This window comes from Oncorhynchus mykiss, chromosome 15 (assembly GCF_057628025.1).
Source record: "Oncorhynchus mykiss isolate SJ-2025 chromosome 15, ASM5762802v1, whole genome shotgun sequence".
In the NCBI taxonomy this organism is placed as follows: domain Eukaryota; kingdom Metazoa; phylum Chordata; class Actinopteri; order Salmoniformes; family Salmonidae; genus Oncorhynchus; species Oncorhynchus mykiss.
The window spans coordinates 16,528,759-16,546,816 of record NC_143036.1 but is presented as its reverse complement, the minus strand read 5'-3'; the positions used below and the strand labels follow the sequence as shown (position 1 = coordinate 16,546,816).

The 18,058-nt window shown below is 44.9% G+C and overlaps 1 protein-coding gene across 4 annotated transcripts in view; it reads left to right on the top strand.

The window, feature by feature from the left end:
- The window catches only part of LOC110490929 (brefeldin A-inhibited guanine nucleotide-exchange protein 1), a 99,901-nt gene extending 83,137 nt beyond the window's left edge, over window positions 1–16,764 (top strand). For all 4 annotated transcript variants that reach the window (XM_036943873.2, XM_036943872.2, XM_036943871.2 and 1 more), the window contains 12 exons: window positions 2,928–3,088; window positions 3,782–3,912; window positions 4,014–4,143; window positions 4,347–4,482; window positions 4,703–4,841; window positions 5,140–5,212; window positions 5,342–5,495; window positions 5,615–5,754; window positions 6,043–6,214; window positions 9,075–9,213; window positions 13,269–13,386; window positions 13,534–16,764. In XM_036943873.2, coding sequence (XP_036799768.1) covers window positions 2,928–3,088; window positions 3,782–3,912; window positions 4,014–4,143; window positions 4,347–4,482; window positions 4,703–4,841; window positions 5,140–5,212; window positions 5,342–5,495; window positions 5,615–5,754; window positions 6,043–6,214; window positions 9,075–9,213; window positions 13,269–13,386; window positions 13,534–13,746 — 1,706 coding nt within the window. In that variant the 3' untranslated portion in view covers window positions 13,747–16,764. The remainder of the gene's footprint in view (window positions 1–2,927; window positions 3,089–3,781; window positions 3,913–4,013; window positions 4,144–4,346; window positions 4,483–4,702; window positions 4,842–5,139; window positions 5,213–5,341; window positions 5,496–5,614; window positions 5,755–6,042; window positions 6,215–9,074; window positions 9,214–13,268; window positions 13,387–13,533) is intronic.
- The last annotated feature ends 1,294 nt before the right edge of the window (window positions 16,765–18,058 follow it).

Here is an 18,058-nt window from a genome sequence, read left to right as displayed (position 1 = left end):
AGAGACTTGTCCCTAAGCCACTCCTGTGCTGTCTTGGCTGTGTGCTTAGGGTCGTTGTCCCATTGGAAAGTGAACCTTCGCTGCAGTCTGAGGTCCTGAGCGTTCTGGAGCAGGTTTTAATCAAGGATATCTCTGTACTTTGCTCTGTTAATCTTTGCCTCGATCCTGACTGGTCTCCCAGCCTCTGCCAATGAAAAACATCCCCTCAGCATGATGCTGCCACCACCATTCTTCACCGTAGGGATGGTGCGAGGTTTCCTCCAGATGTGACGCTTGGCATTCAGGCCAAAGAGTTCAACCTTGGTTTCGTCAGACCAGAGAATCTTGTATCTCATGATCTGAGACTCTTTAGGTGCCTTTTGGCAAACTCCAAGCGGGCTGTCTTATGCTTTTTCCCCCGATTGCTCAGTTAGGCTGGGCGGCCAGCTCTAGGAAGAGTCTTGGTGGTTCCAAACTTTTTCCATTTAAGAATGATGGAGGCCACTGTGTTCTTGGGGACCGTCAATGCTGCAGACATTTCTTGGTACCCTTCCCCATATCTGTGCCTTCGACACAATCATGTCTTGGAGCTCTACGGACAATTCCTTCGACCTCATGGCTTGGTTTTTACTCTGATAGGCACTGTCAACTGTGGGACCTTATATAGACAGGTGTGTGCCTTTCCATATCATGTTCCAATCAATTGAATTTACCACTGGTGGACTCCAATCAAGTTGTAGAAACATCTCAAGGATGATCATTGGAAACAGGATGCACCTGAGATCAATTTCGATTCTCATAGCAAAGGGTCTGAATACTTAAGTAAATAAGGTATTTCAGTTTTTAATTTCTAATACATGTAAAAAAAAATGTAGATTGTGTAGATTTCTGAGGGAAAAAAAACATTTTAATCAGTTTTAGAATAAATGTGTAACTTAACAAAATGTGAAAAAGTCAAGGGTTCTGAATATTTTCCGAAGGCACTGTATATTACTGCTTAGATTTCAATATGATTGTTTCAGTAATCCTCAATTTGAGGTTTACAGTGCCTTGCGAAAGTATTCGGCCCCCTTGAACTTTTAGACCTTTTGCCACATTTCAGGCTTCCAACATAAAGATATAAAACTGTATTTTTTTGTGAAGAATCAACAACAAGTGGGACACAATCATGAAGTGGAACGACATTTATTGGATATTTCAAACTTTTTTAACAAATCAAAAACTGAAAAATTGGGCGTGCAAAATTATTCAGCCCCCTTAAGTTAATACTTTGTAGCGCCACCTTTTGCTGCGATTACAGCTGTAAGTCGCTTGGGGTATGTCTCTATCAGTTTTGCACATCGAGAGACTGAATTTTTTTCCCATTCCTCCTTGCAAAACAGCTCGAGCTCAGTGAGGTTGGATGGAGAGCATTTGTGAACAGCAGTTTTCAGTTCTTTCCACAGATTCTCGATTTGATTCAGGTCTGGACTTTGACTTGGCCATTCTAACACCTGGATATGTTTATTTTTGAACCATTCCATTGTAGATTTTGCTTTATGTTTTGGATCATTGTCTTGTTGGAAGACAAATCTCCGTCCCAGTCTCAGGTCTTTTGCAGACTCCATCAGGTTTTCTTCCAGAATGGTCCTGTATTTGGCTCCATCCATCTTCCCATCAATTTTAACCATCTTCCCTGTCCCTGCTGAAGAAAAGCAGGCCCAAACCATGATGCTGCCACCACCATGTTTGACAGTGGGGATGGTGTGTTCAGCTGTGTTGCTTTTACGCCAAACATAACGTTTTGCATTGTTGCCAAAAAGTTCCATTTTGGTTTCATCTGACCAGAGCACCTTCTTCCACATGTTTGGTGTGTCTCCCAGGTGGCTTGTGGCAAACTTTAAACAACACTTTTTATGGATATCTTTAAGAAATGGCTTTCTTCTTGCCACTCTTCCATAAAGGCCAGATTTGTGCAATATATGACTGATTGTTGTCCTATGGACAGAGTCTCCCACATCAACTGTAGATCTCTGCAGTTCATCCAGAGTGATCATGGGCCTCTTGGCTGCATCTCTGATCAGTCTTCTCCTTGTATGAGCTGAAAGTTTAGAGGGACGGCCAGGTCTTGGTAGATTTGCAGTGGTCTGATACTCCTTCCATTTCAATATTATCGCTTGCATAGTGCTCCTTGGGATGTTTAAAGCTTGGGAAATCTTTTTGTATCCAAATCCGGCTTTAAACTTCTTCACAACAGTATCTCGGACCTGCCTGGTGTGTTCCTTGTTCTTCATGATGCTCTCTGCGCTTTTAACGGACCTCTGAGACTATCACAGTGCAGGTGCATTTATACGGAGACTTGATTACACACAGGTGGATTGTATTTATCATCATTAGTCATTTAGGTCAGCATTGGATCATTCAGAGATCCTCACTGAACTTCTGGAGAGAGTTTGCTGCACTGAAAGTAAAGGGGCTGAATAATTTTGCACGTCCAATTTTTCAGTTTTTGATTTGTTAAAAAAGTTTGAAATATCCAATAAATGTCGTTCCACTTCATGATTGTGTCCCACTTGTTGTTGATTCTTCACAAAAAAAATACAGTTTTATATCTTTATGTTTGAAGCCTGAAATGTGGCAAAAGGTCGCAAAGTTCAAGGGGGCCGAATACTTTCGCAAGGCACTGTATGTTAGTGTTTTTGATGACAGGGCCATGTAATATTATTCTGATAAACAGATAAGTTAACTCCTGTCATCGTTTTTCACTGTTCTCCTTCTCTTCTTCTCTCCTTCTCTTCTTTTCTTCTTCGCTTCTTTGCTCCTTATCCACTTCTCTTCTCTTTTCTCCTCTTCTTCTTCTTCTCTTCTATTCACTCCTTCTCTTCTCCTCCTCTTCTTTTTTTCTTCTCTTCTCTCCTTATCCACTTCTCTTTTTCTCTCCTCTTCTTCTTCTTCTATTCTTCTCTCAGTGAATGTATTTGAGAAGCACTTCCCAGCCACCATAGACTCCTTCCAGGATGCAGTCAAGTGTCTGTCTGAGTTCGCCTGCAACGCCTCCTTCCCCGACACCAGCATGGAGGCCATCCGTCTCATTCGCCACTGCGCCAAATACGTCTCTGACAGGCCCCAGGTCAGTTACAAACAATTCCTGGACTTAGTTTATTATCAGGTCTCATAGATAAGAGCTGAACCCATATCAGTCATTTCTGAACATCAAATGGTATTGCCCATAGTTGTTCGTGGTAGACCATGACTGGTCTCCAAAACATTTTGTACTGTGACCCACCTAAAGGTTTCATCATTTTCTTGTTAATCATCAGATAAACAATGTGAGTCGCTCTGGATAACAGCATATCCCAAATGATTTATTTATATATAATGAAAATGTCCCATGTTAGCACCAGTGATGTTTTCTATCTGCCAGTGCTTTTCTCCAAGGTCTCTTCTCTATGCAGACACTCTCCAGCCACACTGCCTGCTTTCTGTTTGTTTGTGTGGGGGTGGACAAGAGGAGAGGAGGGGATTAGTTGTGTGTGTGTGTGTGTGTGTGTGCGCGTGTGTGCCTGCAGTGAACAGTAAATACGGCTTAGAGACCTTTATAGAGTTAGTGTGTGTGTGTGTGTGTGTGTGTGTGTGTGTGTGTGTGTGTGTGTGTGTGTGTGTGTGTGTGTGTGTGTGTGTGTGTGTGTGTGTGTGTCTGTGTGTGTGTGTGTCCACATGTGCGTGTCTGTGTGTGTGTGTGTGTATGTCTGCGTGTGCGTGTCCGTGTGTGTGTATCAACTCTCAGGAAATGGTGTAAACTATGCTGTTTTCTCTCTGGCAGGCATTCAAAGACTACACCAGCGATGACATGAATGTAGTCCCAGAGGACCGGGTGTGGGTGAGGGGGTGGTTCCCCATCCTCTTTGAGCTGTCCTGCATCATCAACAGGTGCAAACTGGACGTCAGGACCAGGTGAGAAGAGTTTCAGTCCTGTGTCATCATAGATGGGAATATTTTAGAGGTGGAAGTCAACTGATGGTAAGGGTGTATTATAAGAAGTATGTGTGTGTCAGGGGTCTGACGGTGATGTTTGAGGTGATGAAGACCTATGGACACACCTTTGAGAAGCACTGGTGGCAGGATCTGTTCAGGATCGTCTTCAGGATATTTGACAACATGAAGCTGCCTGAGCAGCAAACTGAGGCAAGTCTCCACATCCCAAATACCCATTCACCAAAGACCCAGCTTTATCTCCAGTGTAACCAACACCTATTTCCATAGTTACAGTACATCATTGGTTCCACAACTAGTATCCAGTACCAACTGGACGATTGTCCTCTTGGCTGCTACAATGACTTGAACTGGTGTAACCCTGGTAACCCTTCTGTGTTGTTTGTGTCTTCCAGAAAGCAGAGTGGATGACGACGACCTGTAACCACGCACTTTACGCCATCTCTGACGTGTTCACGCAGTACTTTGAGACTCTCAGTGACGTTCTGCTGGATGACATCCTGTCCCAACTGTACTGGTGTGTTCAGCAAGGTGAGGACCGAGGGCAGCGCTACAAACACCTACAGTCGTAGACTTATACTGAGTACACCGTCCTCAATCACGCTCATCCCCTCTTTCTTATGCATAGTTCCTCTTCTTTTCAATCCACATGCCACTCTTTCTTCTCTCTCTTCTCCCGGTCTCCTGCTCTCCACATGAATTGTCTTTCTCTTTCCCTCACTTCTTTTCTCCTCTCTCTCTCTCGGCCTAGATAATGAGCAGTTGGCTCGGTCAGGCACCAACTGTCTGGAGAACGTGGTCATCCTGAATGGAGAGAAGTTTACTCCGGAGATCTGGGACAAGACCTGTAACTGCATGCTGGACATCTTCAAGACCACCATCCCACACGCGTAAGCTGCTGATGCAGACTTTATTCATATCGCTGAGATTCAGCTGGGAATATTGTCTGTGATGATTTGTTATTGCTGAACTTAGTGATGTAAACATGGAGCACACTGAGACAGTCGTATAAAGTCCTCTAGGAATGGAGGGGAGGTATTAAATGGACATGATCTTTTACTGGCTTTTGTCGTTGTTTACTTGATAGAGTGGGATACCTGACTGTCTGTGTGTATGGTACTGCAATATGACACTGTATAAGTAGAGTAACACTGTCCTGTCCCGTATTGTTCCTCTCTGCCCTCTCAGACTGTTGACATGGAGACTAGCAGGAGCAGAGGGAGATCCCATGACACCACAGGATGTATCAGACAAACAGCTGGTATGTTTCAAGCTGAGCTGTAGGTTTCATTAAGTCTGTAGCTGGTCTATCTCTTATGCCAGATTAGACTGTACAACAACATGACCCAGTACAATCCAGACAAAATAACTTCTCCCCATGTGCCCTCAGGATTCAATTTCCCAGAAGTCAGTGGACATCCAGTCCCGTTCCGAGGACCAGCATTCCATCAACAGTGCGGAGAGGATTGCCATGGTGACCCGGCGGCAGAGTCAGTACAGCGCAGGCATGTGTGAGGACAGCCCCAGAACCCGGACTCCAACAAGTTAGTGTCTCTTTTTCACCTACCACTGGAGTGTTTTTCAACCCTATGCTCATCGTGTGTGTGTGTGTGTGTGTGTGTGTGTGTGTGTGTGTGTGTGTGTGTGTGTGTGTGTTCCACAGAGATCCAGGAGCAGAGGTTATTCTCAGGCTTGCTCATTAAGTGTGTAGTGCAGTTGGAGCTGATCCAGACCATAGACAACATGGTCTTCTTCCCTGCAACCAGCAGGAAGGAGGATGCTGAGAACCTGGCTGCTGCGCAGGTAACGTCTCACTCCCACCCCTACGTGGAGGATGAGAGGTATCACTGTTTCGGGACTTGGTGGAAGGACACATTCCTTGCAAAAAAATGTGTGTTCAAAAGCTTGGCTGTATGGACTGTCCTGATCCTTGAACATGTGAAATGTCTATACTGTATGTTCTTCTAGTGAATGTCAGGGAAGGAGGGAAGTATTTGTCATACATAGCAGTGATATGGGAAGGCTCTGTTTGTGTTTGGTTGTGTGAATGTTCTGGGAAAGTTCTCTGAAGCTTGTGTTTGTCCTGTCCAGAGAGATGCTCTGGACGCGGCAGACGTCCGTGTCGAGACTCAGGACCAAGGAATGTACCGCTACCTGACCTCAGAACAGCTGTTTAAGTTGCTGGACTGCCTGTTGGAGTCCCACCGCTTCGCCAAGGCCTTCAACTCTAGCAACGAGCAGAGGACCACTCTATGGAAGGCAGGTGGGTCACTGCCCTGCACCAGAGCACATGCAGTGCACATGCAGTACACAGGCAGTACACATGCAGAGTACAGGCAGTACACATGCAGAGCACAGGCAGTGCACATGCAGTGAACATGCAGTGAACATGCAGTGCATTCAGAAAGTATTCAGACCCCTTTACTTTTCCACATTTTGTTATGTTTCAGCCTTATTCTAAAATTGATTAAATACTTTTTTTCTTCATCAATATACACACAATACCACATAATGACAAAGCAAAAACAGGTTATTAGACATGTTTGCAAATGTATAAAAAATAAAATAAACTGAAATATCACATTTACATAAGTATTCAGACTCTTTACTCAGCACTTTGTTGAAGCATCTTTGGCAGCGATTACAGCCTTGAGTCTTCTTGGGTATGATTCTATAAGCTTGGCTCACCTGTATTTCTGGAGTTTCTCCCATTCATTGCTGTATATCCTCTCAAACACTGTCAGATTGGATGGAGAGCATCGCTGCACAGCTATTTTCAGGTCTCTCCAGAGATCTTCGATCGGGTTCAAGTCCGGGCTCTAGCTAGCCCACTCAAGGACATTCAGATACTTGTCCTGAAGCAACTCATTTGTTTTCTTGGCTTTGTGCTTGGGGTCGTTGTCTCACCCTAGTCTGAGGTCCTGAACGCTCTGGAGCAGGTTTTCATCAATAATCTTTCTGTACTTCGCTCCATTCATCTTTCCCTAGATCCTGACTAATCACCCAGTTCCTGCCGCTGAAAAACATCCCCACAGCATGATGCTGCCACCACCATTCTTCACCGTAGGGATGGTGCGAGGTTTCCTCCAGACGTGACGCTTGGCATTCAGGCCAAAAAATTCAATCTTGGTTTCATCAAACCAGAGAATCTTGTTTCTCATGATCTGAGTTCTTTACCCTGTCTAGGACTTGGGTTCCGCTAGCAGAACCCCGTTCCGCTTGTGGAACCCCTCGCCAACAGCCAATGAAATTGCAGGGCGCCAAATACAAATCAACAGAAATCTCATAAATCTAATTTCTCAAACATACAAGTATTAGGCACCATTTTAAAGATACAATTCTCGTTAATCCAGCCACAGTGTCTGATTTAAAAAAATGCTTTACAGCAAAAGCTCCACAACGATTATGTTAGGTCACCACCAAGTCACAGACAAACCCAGCCATTTTTCGAGCCAAAGAGAGGAGTCACAAAAAGCACAAATAGAGATAAAAATTAATCACTAACCTTTGATGATCTTCATCAGATGACACTCATAGGACTTCGTGTTACACAATACATGTATGTTTTGTTCGATAAAGTGCATATTTATATCCCAAAATCTCATTTTACATTGGTGTGTTATAAGTAGTTCAAAAACATGCTGTGATTTTGCAGAGAGCCACATCAATTCACAGAAATACTCATTATAAATGTTGATGAATATTATGCAAGTGTTATGCATGAAACTTTAGATACACTTCTCCTTAATGCAACCAATGTGTCAGATTTCAAAAAAACTTTACGGAAGAAGCATATTCTGAGTACGGCGCTCAGAGCCCAAACCAGCCAAAGGAAATATCGGCCATGTTGCGCAGTCAACATTAGTCAGAAATATCATTCTAAATATTCACTTACCTTTGATGATCTTCATTAGAATGCACTCCCAGGAATCCCAGTTCCACAAATGTTTGATTTGCTCGATAATGTCCATAATTTATGTCCAAATAACTTCTTTTGTTAGGGCGTTTGGTAAACAAATCCAAACGCGAGTTCAGGTCCAGCCGAACTTCGAACGAAAAGTTTAAAAAGTTATATTACAGGTCGTAGAAACTTGTCAAACTAAGTATAGAATCAATCTTTAGGATGTTTTTATCATAAATGTTCAATAATGTTCCAACCGGAGAATTCCATTGTCTGTAGAAAATCAAAGGAACCGGAGATACCTCTCATGTGAACGCGCATGACCGAGATTGAGGCTGCTGCCATACCTCTGACTCAATCAGCTCTCATTCGGCCCCCCTTCACAGTAGAAGCCTGAAACAATGTTCTAAAGACTGTTGACATGTAGTGGAAGCCTTAGGAAGTGAAAGATGACCCATATCTCACTGTATTTGATAGGGGCTGAGTTCAAAAACTACAAACCTCAGATTTCCCACTTTCTGTTTGGATTTTTTCTCCGGTTTTTGCATGCCATATGAGTTCTGTTATACTCACATACATCATTCAAACAGTTTTAGAAACTTCAGAGTGTTTTCTATCCAATACTAATAATACTATGCATATATTAGCATCTGGGACTGAGTAGGAGGCAGTTTACTCTGGGCGCGTTATTCATCCAAAAGTGAAAATGCTGCCCCCTATCCCAAAGAAGTTAAGGGCCTTTTGGCCCAGGATGCACCTGAGATCAATTTTGAGTCTCATAGAAAAGGGTCTGAATATTTATGTGAATACGGTACTTCTGTTTTTTATTTGTAATAAATGTGCCAAGATTTCTAAAAACCTGTTTTCACTTTGTTATTATGGGGTATTGTTTGTAGATTGATGAAGGAATAAAAAAAAACATCACCATGTGGAAAAAGTAAAGGGGTTTGAATTCTTTCTGAATGCACTGTACAGTGTACCTGAGAATAGTCTTTACGTGGCCCTGCAGTGCACCACTCGAGGAAACTCCCAAGAATTACATGAAGTAGGAGAGTGATTTTCGGAATCTTAAGATTCCTCAGGAAGCACGGTATATCTGTCCTGGAGCCAAATGCAACTCTCTGAACAATTGGAACAATGCCCTGTTTATCGTCCCTAGTGTTGACGCGCCTCAATGGCTGTAACAGACAGCAACCGTTCTCTCTCGGTCTGTCTGTTCCAGGTTTTAAAGGGAAGTCAAAGCCCAATCTGCTGAAGCAGGAGACCAGCAGTCTGGCGTGTGGCCTAAGGATCCTGTTCCGGATGTACTCTGATGACAGCCGTCAGACTGCCTGGGAGGAAGTCCAGAGACAGCTGCTTAAGTAAGGAAGGACCGCCACGCCCCCACTACTATATCACTGTATGGAGGCTGTCAAACAATACACTTGGTCATATACCAGATTTACTGAAGGTAACTCAGGAATTGCTTCACTGCTGCTTTGAATAGCTAGTTTGACTACTGCCAGTGTAAACCTCAATAACTCCTAACTCACACCAAACACTGATATCTCCAGCTAATCTCCACCTGGCTTTGTGTCCCTTTGTCTCAACCTGGGAATAGAAAGTCATTAGAGTTTCAGATTACACTTAATTTCACTGAAAACAACATTCTTTAAGTGAGCAGAGTAACATGATCTCCTTAATGATCATGTGCAGCTCTGTTATTTACATTTTTTAAACTTTTACCCCTTTTTCTCCCCAATTTTGTGGTATCCAATTGGTAGTTAGAGTCTTGTCTCATCGCTGCACATGATCAGAGGTCGAGAGCCGTGCGTCCTCCGAAAGACAACCCAGCCAAGCCGCATTGCTTCTTGACACAATGCCCGCTTAACCCAGCCGCACCAATGTGTCGGAGAAAACGCCGTACACCTGGCAACCGTGTCAGCGTGCATACGTCTGGCCCGCCACAGGAGTCGCTAGAGCGTGATGGGACAAGAACATCCCTGCAGGCCAAACCCTCCCCTAACCCGGACGACGTTGGCCAATTGTGTGCCGCCCCCTTGGGTCTCCCGGTCGTGGCCGGCTCTGACAGAGCCTGGACTCGAACCAGGATCTCTAGTGGCACTGCTAGCACTGCGATGCAGTGCCTTAGATCACTGCACCACTCGGGAGGCTGTGCAGCTCTGTTCTACTGCTTCCCGTTGTTGTTCTGCTCCTTTTCCCCCTACTAACGAGCCTTTCACCGTTCCTCGACCATCCCTAATCATCCTCTCACTAACGAGCCTTTCTCCGTTCCTCGACCATCCCTAATCATCCTCTCACTAACGAGCCTTTCCCCATTCCTCGACCATCCCTAATCATCCTCTCACTAACGAGCCTTTCACCGTTCCTCCACCATCCCTAATCATCCTCTCACTAACGAGCCTTTCACCGTTCCTCCACCATCCCTAATCATCCTCTCACTAACGAGCCTTTCACCGTTCCTCCACCATCCCTAATCATCCTCTCACTAATGAGCCTTTCACCGTTCCTCGACCATCCCTAATCATCCTCTCACTAATGAGCCTTTAACCGTTCCTCCACCATCCCTAATCATCCTCTCACTAACGAGCCTTTCACCATTCCTCCACCATCCCTAATCATCCTCTCACTAACGAGCCTTTCACCATTCCTCCACCATCCCTAATCATCCTCTCACTAACGAGCCTTTCACCATTCCTCCACCATCCATAATCATCCTCTCACTAACGAGCCTTTCACCATTCATCCACCATCCCTAATCATCCTCTCACTAACGAGCCTTTCACAGTTCCTATACCATCCCTAATCATCCTCTCACTAACGAGCCTTTCACCGTTCCTCGACCATCCCTAATCATCCTCTCACTAACGAGCCTTTCACTGTTCCTCCACCATCCCTAATCATCCTCTCACTAACGAGCCTTTCACCATTCCTCCACCATCCCTAATCATCCTCTCACTAACGAGCCTTTCACCATTCATCCAGCATCCCTAATCATCCTCTCACTAACGAGCCTTTCACCGTTCCTCCACCATCCCTAATCATCCTCTCACTAACGAGCCTTTCACCGTTCCTCGACCATCCCTAATCATCCTCTCACTAACGAGCCTTTCACCGTTCCTCCACCATCCCTAATCATCCTCTCATTAATGAGCCTTTCACTGTTCCTCCACCATCCCTAATCATCCTCTCATTAATGAGCCTTTCACCGTTCCTCCACCATCTCTAATCATCCTCTCACCGCATTCGTAAACCTCCTTCATTAGGCTGTGTGTAATGGCAGTCATATGGGGGGCATTATTTTCACATGTCTGAAGTATGCCCAGAATGTGCTTTAATTTACATAAATATTTAATAACTAATTTGCTGCTTTATCGTGGGTAGAACTCCGGCAAACATGATGACTTTTATTTAAATCTTACAAATTGGATGTCTGGAGTATTACTAAGAACCAGGCAGGCAGCTATCTACACCATCTAACAGCATTAACAACTTTCATTATTTTTCATGAAGAGGGGGAATCAAGGCCATGTCAGACGCCTGCTATTTATGAAGGGCTGCTGGGAGAGGGAGGGCATTGATCAGTCCATGTAATCACAGGGGAAACAGGATTGACTGGGGGGAGGGGGAGACATCTCGACAGCTGTGCTCTGTCCTGACCCTGACCGCAGCTGTCTGAGGGACTGAGACATTCACACTTCTGTTTACATCATCTAGGGAATAGAGAAGTCACAGTAGCCGAGGCAAAACATCAATATCCGCCACAGCAGGAGGGGAATCAAAAGAAATTGGTCCTGAGAGAGAATGATTGATTCAGATTGTGTTGATGTCGTTGTATCTTCCGTCGATGACTCTCACTCTCTCCAGTCATTCAGAGCACTCGTCTAAATGTGACATATCTGAAACAACTACACTGGATACTGGGTATAGTAGGTCTGTACATCCACAGACTCTGTGTTGCTGTTATTACTCAGTCAGTTGTCATCGCTTTGTCTTTCTATTGCAGTATCACATAGTAGCTATCGTCTCGTCTTTGTATTGAAGCCAGTATCTGTATTAGCAGGAAACTCTTAGGTTGTCAGTCTGATATGTCCGTTCATGTGTAAGAGAGAGAGAGTGAGAGCTCACGGACTGGACTATCACAAACATGCGTGCGCACACACCACACTAGTATAGCATGGCATGGTAGAGGAGAGAGGACAGCACACACACACCACACTAGTATAGCATGATAGAGGAGAGAGGACAGCACACACACCACACTAGTATAGCATGGCATGGTAGAGGAGAGAGGACAGCACACACACCACACTAGTATAGCATGGCACGGTAGAGGAGAGAGGACAGCACACACACCACACTAGTATAGCATGGCATGGTAGAGGAGAGAGGACAGCACACACCACACTAGTATAGCATGGCACGGTAGAGGAGAGAGGACAGCACACACACACCACACTAGTATAGCATGGCACGGTAGAGGAGAGAGGACAGCACACACACCACATTAGTATAGCATGGCACGGTAGAGGAGAGAGGACAGCACACACACCACACTAGTATAGCATGGCATGGTAGAGGAGAGAGGACAGCACACACACCACACTAGTATAGCATGACATGGTAGAGGAGAGAGGACAGCACACACACCACACTAGTATAGCATGGCATTGTAGAGGAGAGAGGACAGCACACACACACCACACTAGTATAGCATGGCATGGTTGAGGAGAGAGGACAGCACACACACCACACTAGTATAGCATGGCATGGTAGAGGAGGGAGGCCAGCACACACACCACACTAGTATAGCATGGCATTGTAGAGGAGAGAGGACAGCACACACACCACACTAGTATAGCATGGCATGGTAGAGGAGAGAGGACAGCACACACACCACACTAGTATAGCATGGCATTGTAGAGGAGAGAGGACAGCACACACACACCACACTAGTATAGCATGGCATGGTTGAGGAGAGAGGACAGCACACACACCACACTAGTATAGCATGGCATGGTAGAGGAGGGAGGCCAGCACACACACCACACTAGTATAGCATGGCATTGTAGAGGAGAGAGGACAGCCGACATGCAGAGTTGATTCCCAGCAAGGTGCTTACGAGGGCTAAGCAGATTTCGGAGGTGATTAGCTCATGGATTGTAAGGGGGCTGTGAAGAAGGGAGGAGATGATGGGACGGGAGGGAGAGATGGAGGTTCTGTTTGAGGAAAGGGTGAGGGTTAGAGGTCAGAGGTCACAGCTGCTCCTCTCCTTGTAGCTGGTGTGGAGTCAAATAATTTCATGTTGGCTGTGAATTTAGTCTTGCTGCTAAATAATTTGTGAATCACATCTTAATTCTGTGTCGCTGAACAGTTTTCATAAGCTCAATGAGTCTATCAAGATCTTTCCCTCTAGTGTGTGCAGTGAGGCAGTAGCCTACTTCCTGACTCTAACATCAGAGAGCCACAGAGAAGCCTGGACCAACCTGCTGCTCCTCTTCCTCACCAAGGTCCTGAAGATCAGTGACGACAGGGTAAGGATGTCAACCATTAACAACATTCAGACAGGCCACTGATTTGGTCAAGTCATTGTCAGCGATATGTTCAAGAAGACCTAACCCTGTCTTTGAATGGGGATTCATCTGTAGGGAGATGTTTTATGTCTCTCTCTCTTTCCACAGTTCAAGGCCCATGCGTCCAGGTACTACCCTCTGCTGTGTGAGATCATGCAGGTTGATCTAATCCCAGAACTGCGGACCGTGCTACGGAAGTTCTACCTACGCATCGGCATCGTGTTCCAGATCGCCCAGCTGCCTGGACCACCTGCAGAACCAGAACCAGAGCTGGAAGTTGAGGTGGAGAGGGGGGAGGTGGCTGGAGAGGAAGCCCAGTGATGGTGCACGTGTAGCGGGCTGGCTGCGAGACCTCTGACTAGGGAAGCCTGGAGTTCTGGAAGTCCTCCTCCCCTCTTGCCTTGGGTTTGTCTACCAACCCTTTAGGACTATGGTCTCCCATCCCCCAGGGTACTATGAAGGGTGCATCTGACCAGACTTCACCCTTCTGGATTTGGCAGTTACCCAGAATCCACAACTAATGGTACAGGAAACTCCAAGGTGTCTCTACTGTGAACCTGACTGTCATGTGACAGAAAATGCCAACTCCCATACACACTACATGGCTAAAAGTATGTGGACAAGTGCTCGTCTAACATGTCATTCCAAAATCATGGGCATTTATATGGAGTTGGTCCCCCCTTTGCTGCTATAACAGCCTCCACTCTTCTGGGAATACTTTCCACTAGATTTTGGAACATTGTTGTGGAGACTTGCTTCCATTCAGCCACAAGAGCATTGGTGAGGTTGGGCACTGATATTGGGTGACTAGGCCTGACTCGCAGTCAGCATTCCAATTCATCCTTAAGGTGTTTGATGGGGTTGAGGTCAGGCCAGTCAAGTTCTTCCACAACGATCTCGACAAACCATTTCTGTATGGACCTCACTTTGTGCACAGGGGCATTGTCATGCTTTAACAGGAAAGGGCCTTCCCCAAACTGTTGCAACAGAATCATCTAGAATGTCATTGTACGCTGTAACGTTAAGATTTTCCCTTCACTGGAACTAAGGGGCCCAAACCATGAAAAAGCCCCAGACCCTGCTCTGGGACAGGTAGCGTTCTCCTGGCATCCACCAAACCCAGATTCCTCCTTCGGACTGCAAGATGATGAAGGGTAATTCGTCACTCCAGAGAACACGTTTCCACTGCTCCAGAGTCCAATGGAGGTGAGCTTTACACCATTCCAGCTGATACTTGGCATTGCTCATGGTGATCTTAGGTATTTCATGAAGCTCCCGATGAACAGTTCTTGTGCTGACGTTGTTTCCAAAGGCAGTTTGGAACTCGGTAGTGTTGCAACAGAGGCCACACGATTTAATGCTCTGCGCGCTTCAGCACTCGGCGGTCCTGTTCTGTGAGCTTGTGTGGCCTACCACTTCGCGGCTGATCCATTGTTGCTTCTAGAGGTTTCCACTTTACAATAACAGCACTTACAGTTGACCGGGGCAGCTCTAGCAGGGCAGAAATTTGACGAACTGACTTGTTGGAAAGGTGTCATCCTATGATGGTGCCACGTTGAAAGTCACTGAGCTCTTCAGTAAGGCCATTCTACTACCAATGTTTGTTTGTGGAGATTGCATGGCTGCGTGCTCGATTTTATACACCTGTCAGCAACAGCTGTGGCTGAAATAGTCAAATGCACATACTTTTGGCCATGTAGTGTATCAGAGGAGGTTGAAGTTGCCCCTAGATACTGCTCTAAGGCCAGTTTTTGCATTCCCCCTTATGGATAAGGTTATAATATTGGGAGGTCAAACTGATCCTAGATCCTATGGGCTACTTATACCCGAAGCCCCTCATATCATGGATGAATGGCTTGGCCTTGTACATGAAGATCTGATTCTCTAACGACTGCAGAATAACTATCACTCAGAGTCAAAATATATTTAAAACGGGTTTGCTTCTTGACATTACTGTATCCTTAAAAGCGATTCTAGAGAATGAAATGGCTACACGTACATCATGCAATGCAACTGACGAATATTCAGTGATATGAAATGTGACATTTGTTACTCAACGATAATTCTGATCTTTTCCTGGCTGCACCACTGATGGCTGAGCGGCAATCACCTCGTGGATGAAAAAAACAAGTACAGAAAAGCCGCTTTGTAATATAATCTGATAACACTAGATTTTATTTCTGTGTTTTGTTTATTTTTTTTTCACAGGATTTTGCTGCACTTGGGGCTCGATTCAATCAGATCCGTTTTAGCTGACATCCGCATAGCGGTTGTATTGACGGTGTCGGAGGTGGAACTGCATAAGTGACTCCTGGCATTATATCTAATGCGGACATTGCCGATGGCTGCACGGAGTCGCGTTAACACAAATCCCAAATGCCATGCAGCCTTGTTTACAAGTTGGAACGTGAGATGTGATCTACACCTCCATTAGGCTGATAGAAATCCTCATGATTTAGTTTGATGATTTCTATCTAGCGTACACTTTCTCGTTGTTAACTAACGCGAGTGGGGCGGGTGTGGCAATGATCGTAAGAGCAGCTGCTCACCGATTTGAGGTCTCCAACGCAGTTCCACCTCAGACACCACCAAACATCTGCTATGCGGGTGTCTGCTATTGCCGGGTTAATGCTGATCTGATTGAATCTAGGCCCTGATCTCATTATTGAATACACTGGAGATTTTGACTTTTGTGATAATTTATTTACTGGACAACCTCCTGCAGATTGTCCTATATGAGATTTGTAATTGAATGGCGACACGACAGAACGCGAAGGGTTAAAATATTCAATTGATATGTTCTGAGGCTTTTTAACTGATAGTCGATAACTGGGCTCTTCCTAAAACTGGGAGGAAAAAGAGCAACTATGGGCCTGTTCAGGAGTTTGCAACTTTACACAACGCTCAGCTAGAAATGTATTGTGTAGATATGATTTTCTTCCATGTAGTGAAAGAAACTATCTGCTCTATCTGCAATGCTTCTGAATAGGCCCCTGATGTGAGCTGCTTCTGAGTCACAGGTATGTTTATGTTTCAAGTTAGTTTTCAGTGTGTACAAATTAGAATCAATTCATAATATATTTAATTTTCTTTGGTTTGGGGACATGCTGTATGTGAAGGGTAAATGAAGAATGTTAGCTGTGCTTTAAAAGAAGACTTCTGGATGGTGTGTGGATTGGATGTATTCCTTGCTCACGGATGTAGAAAACAAAATGTATATGGTACAGAAATGTAAAGTTTTCTATGTTGAAAAAAGACTTCTGTACAACTTCCTGTACAAAACTGGTCATCATCCGACATTCTAATCAGGTTATAGGTCAATAAAGTTTTTGAACTTGATTTGTTTGACCATTTGATTGGACAATATGAGTCTGTCTTAAGAGGAAAGGATTGAGTACCAAGGACCAGTCTGGACAAAGACAAGTTTATAAAAACATTATTAATTTTTTACCCCAAATCTTTCTATACTGTATATTAACACACATGTTCTTGCTACATACAAACATTTCAACACCAGATACATGTTTTAAATACATATTAATTCTGCAAAAGTACATTCAAAAGGTTACCATAGTTGCTTACACCAGCAGACCAAACCAGTCAAAAGGTTACCATAGTTACTTCCATCAGCAGACCAGAGCCTATATTTCTTCCATACCGTAGTCCTGCAGCTGTAGCCATATCACACAGCAGTGAGAGTGATGCAGCTCAGGGACAGTAATTATTCACTGTGTACTAGCTGCACACTTATCCAATCATACTTGGACCATCTCAATTGCACACTCCTCACATCCTATCTCCTTCTCAAAACCCATTGGATGAGAAAGCCAGAGGTCCCGCCCCTCGAACCTTCTCTTTTGAAGGAGGCAAACAGAGAGGACGCAAGAAGTCTACAATCTAGATTTTCCCCGCTCTCTGACGCTGCCCTGCTCCTACATGGAGCTGTTGTACACAGAGACTGAAATATCTCTGCTACTACCTCATCTCCATTTGACATCTGCCCTGGTGGCTGATTAAACAATTCACACATGCATAAGCAACATTCAGATGTTTTTCTGCATAAAAACACAAATATGGATGTTTTTTGCTCTCCTGATGCAGACACAGAAATAGACCATGTTAATTTTGTCATTTGTATTGGGGATCGACTGCATATAAAACATAGACCTCAAACTCTAGTCAAAAGTAGTAAGCTGTGAAGGGAATGGGATCCTATGTGTAGATGAAAGGGGTCCTCCATGTTAGGTGGAGGGCCCATCCCACTCCCCATCCAGGATGTGGGTAACCGGTTTCTGTCCGGTTAACAATTTCAGCGTGTCTGACGTGCCGGGCCGTAGCCAGCGCTCTGTGGCAACAGTCTCCATGGACACACGCCTGACCGGGTAGTACGGGGTGGACCGCAGTGAGAGGTCATCCCCTTCATCGGCTGACAGCCCCCCTGGAGACCAGAGAGACGTCATTCAAACAGACAGACACCTCATGGCCCAATCCTAACTTAGATACCTACATTTGCATTTCTCATGACATTCTATCAAAATGCCTATATTGAGTTGCAGCATTGAATAAGTTGCAGTTTGTGGTGCTTTGAGACCTTACATCCAACCTCGTCATTCTATCACAAGCCTGTACGTGC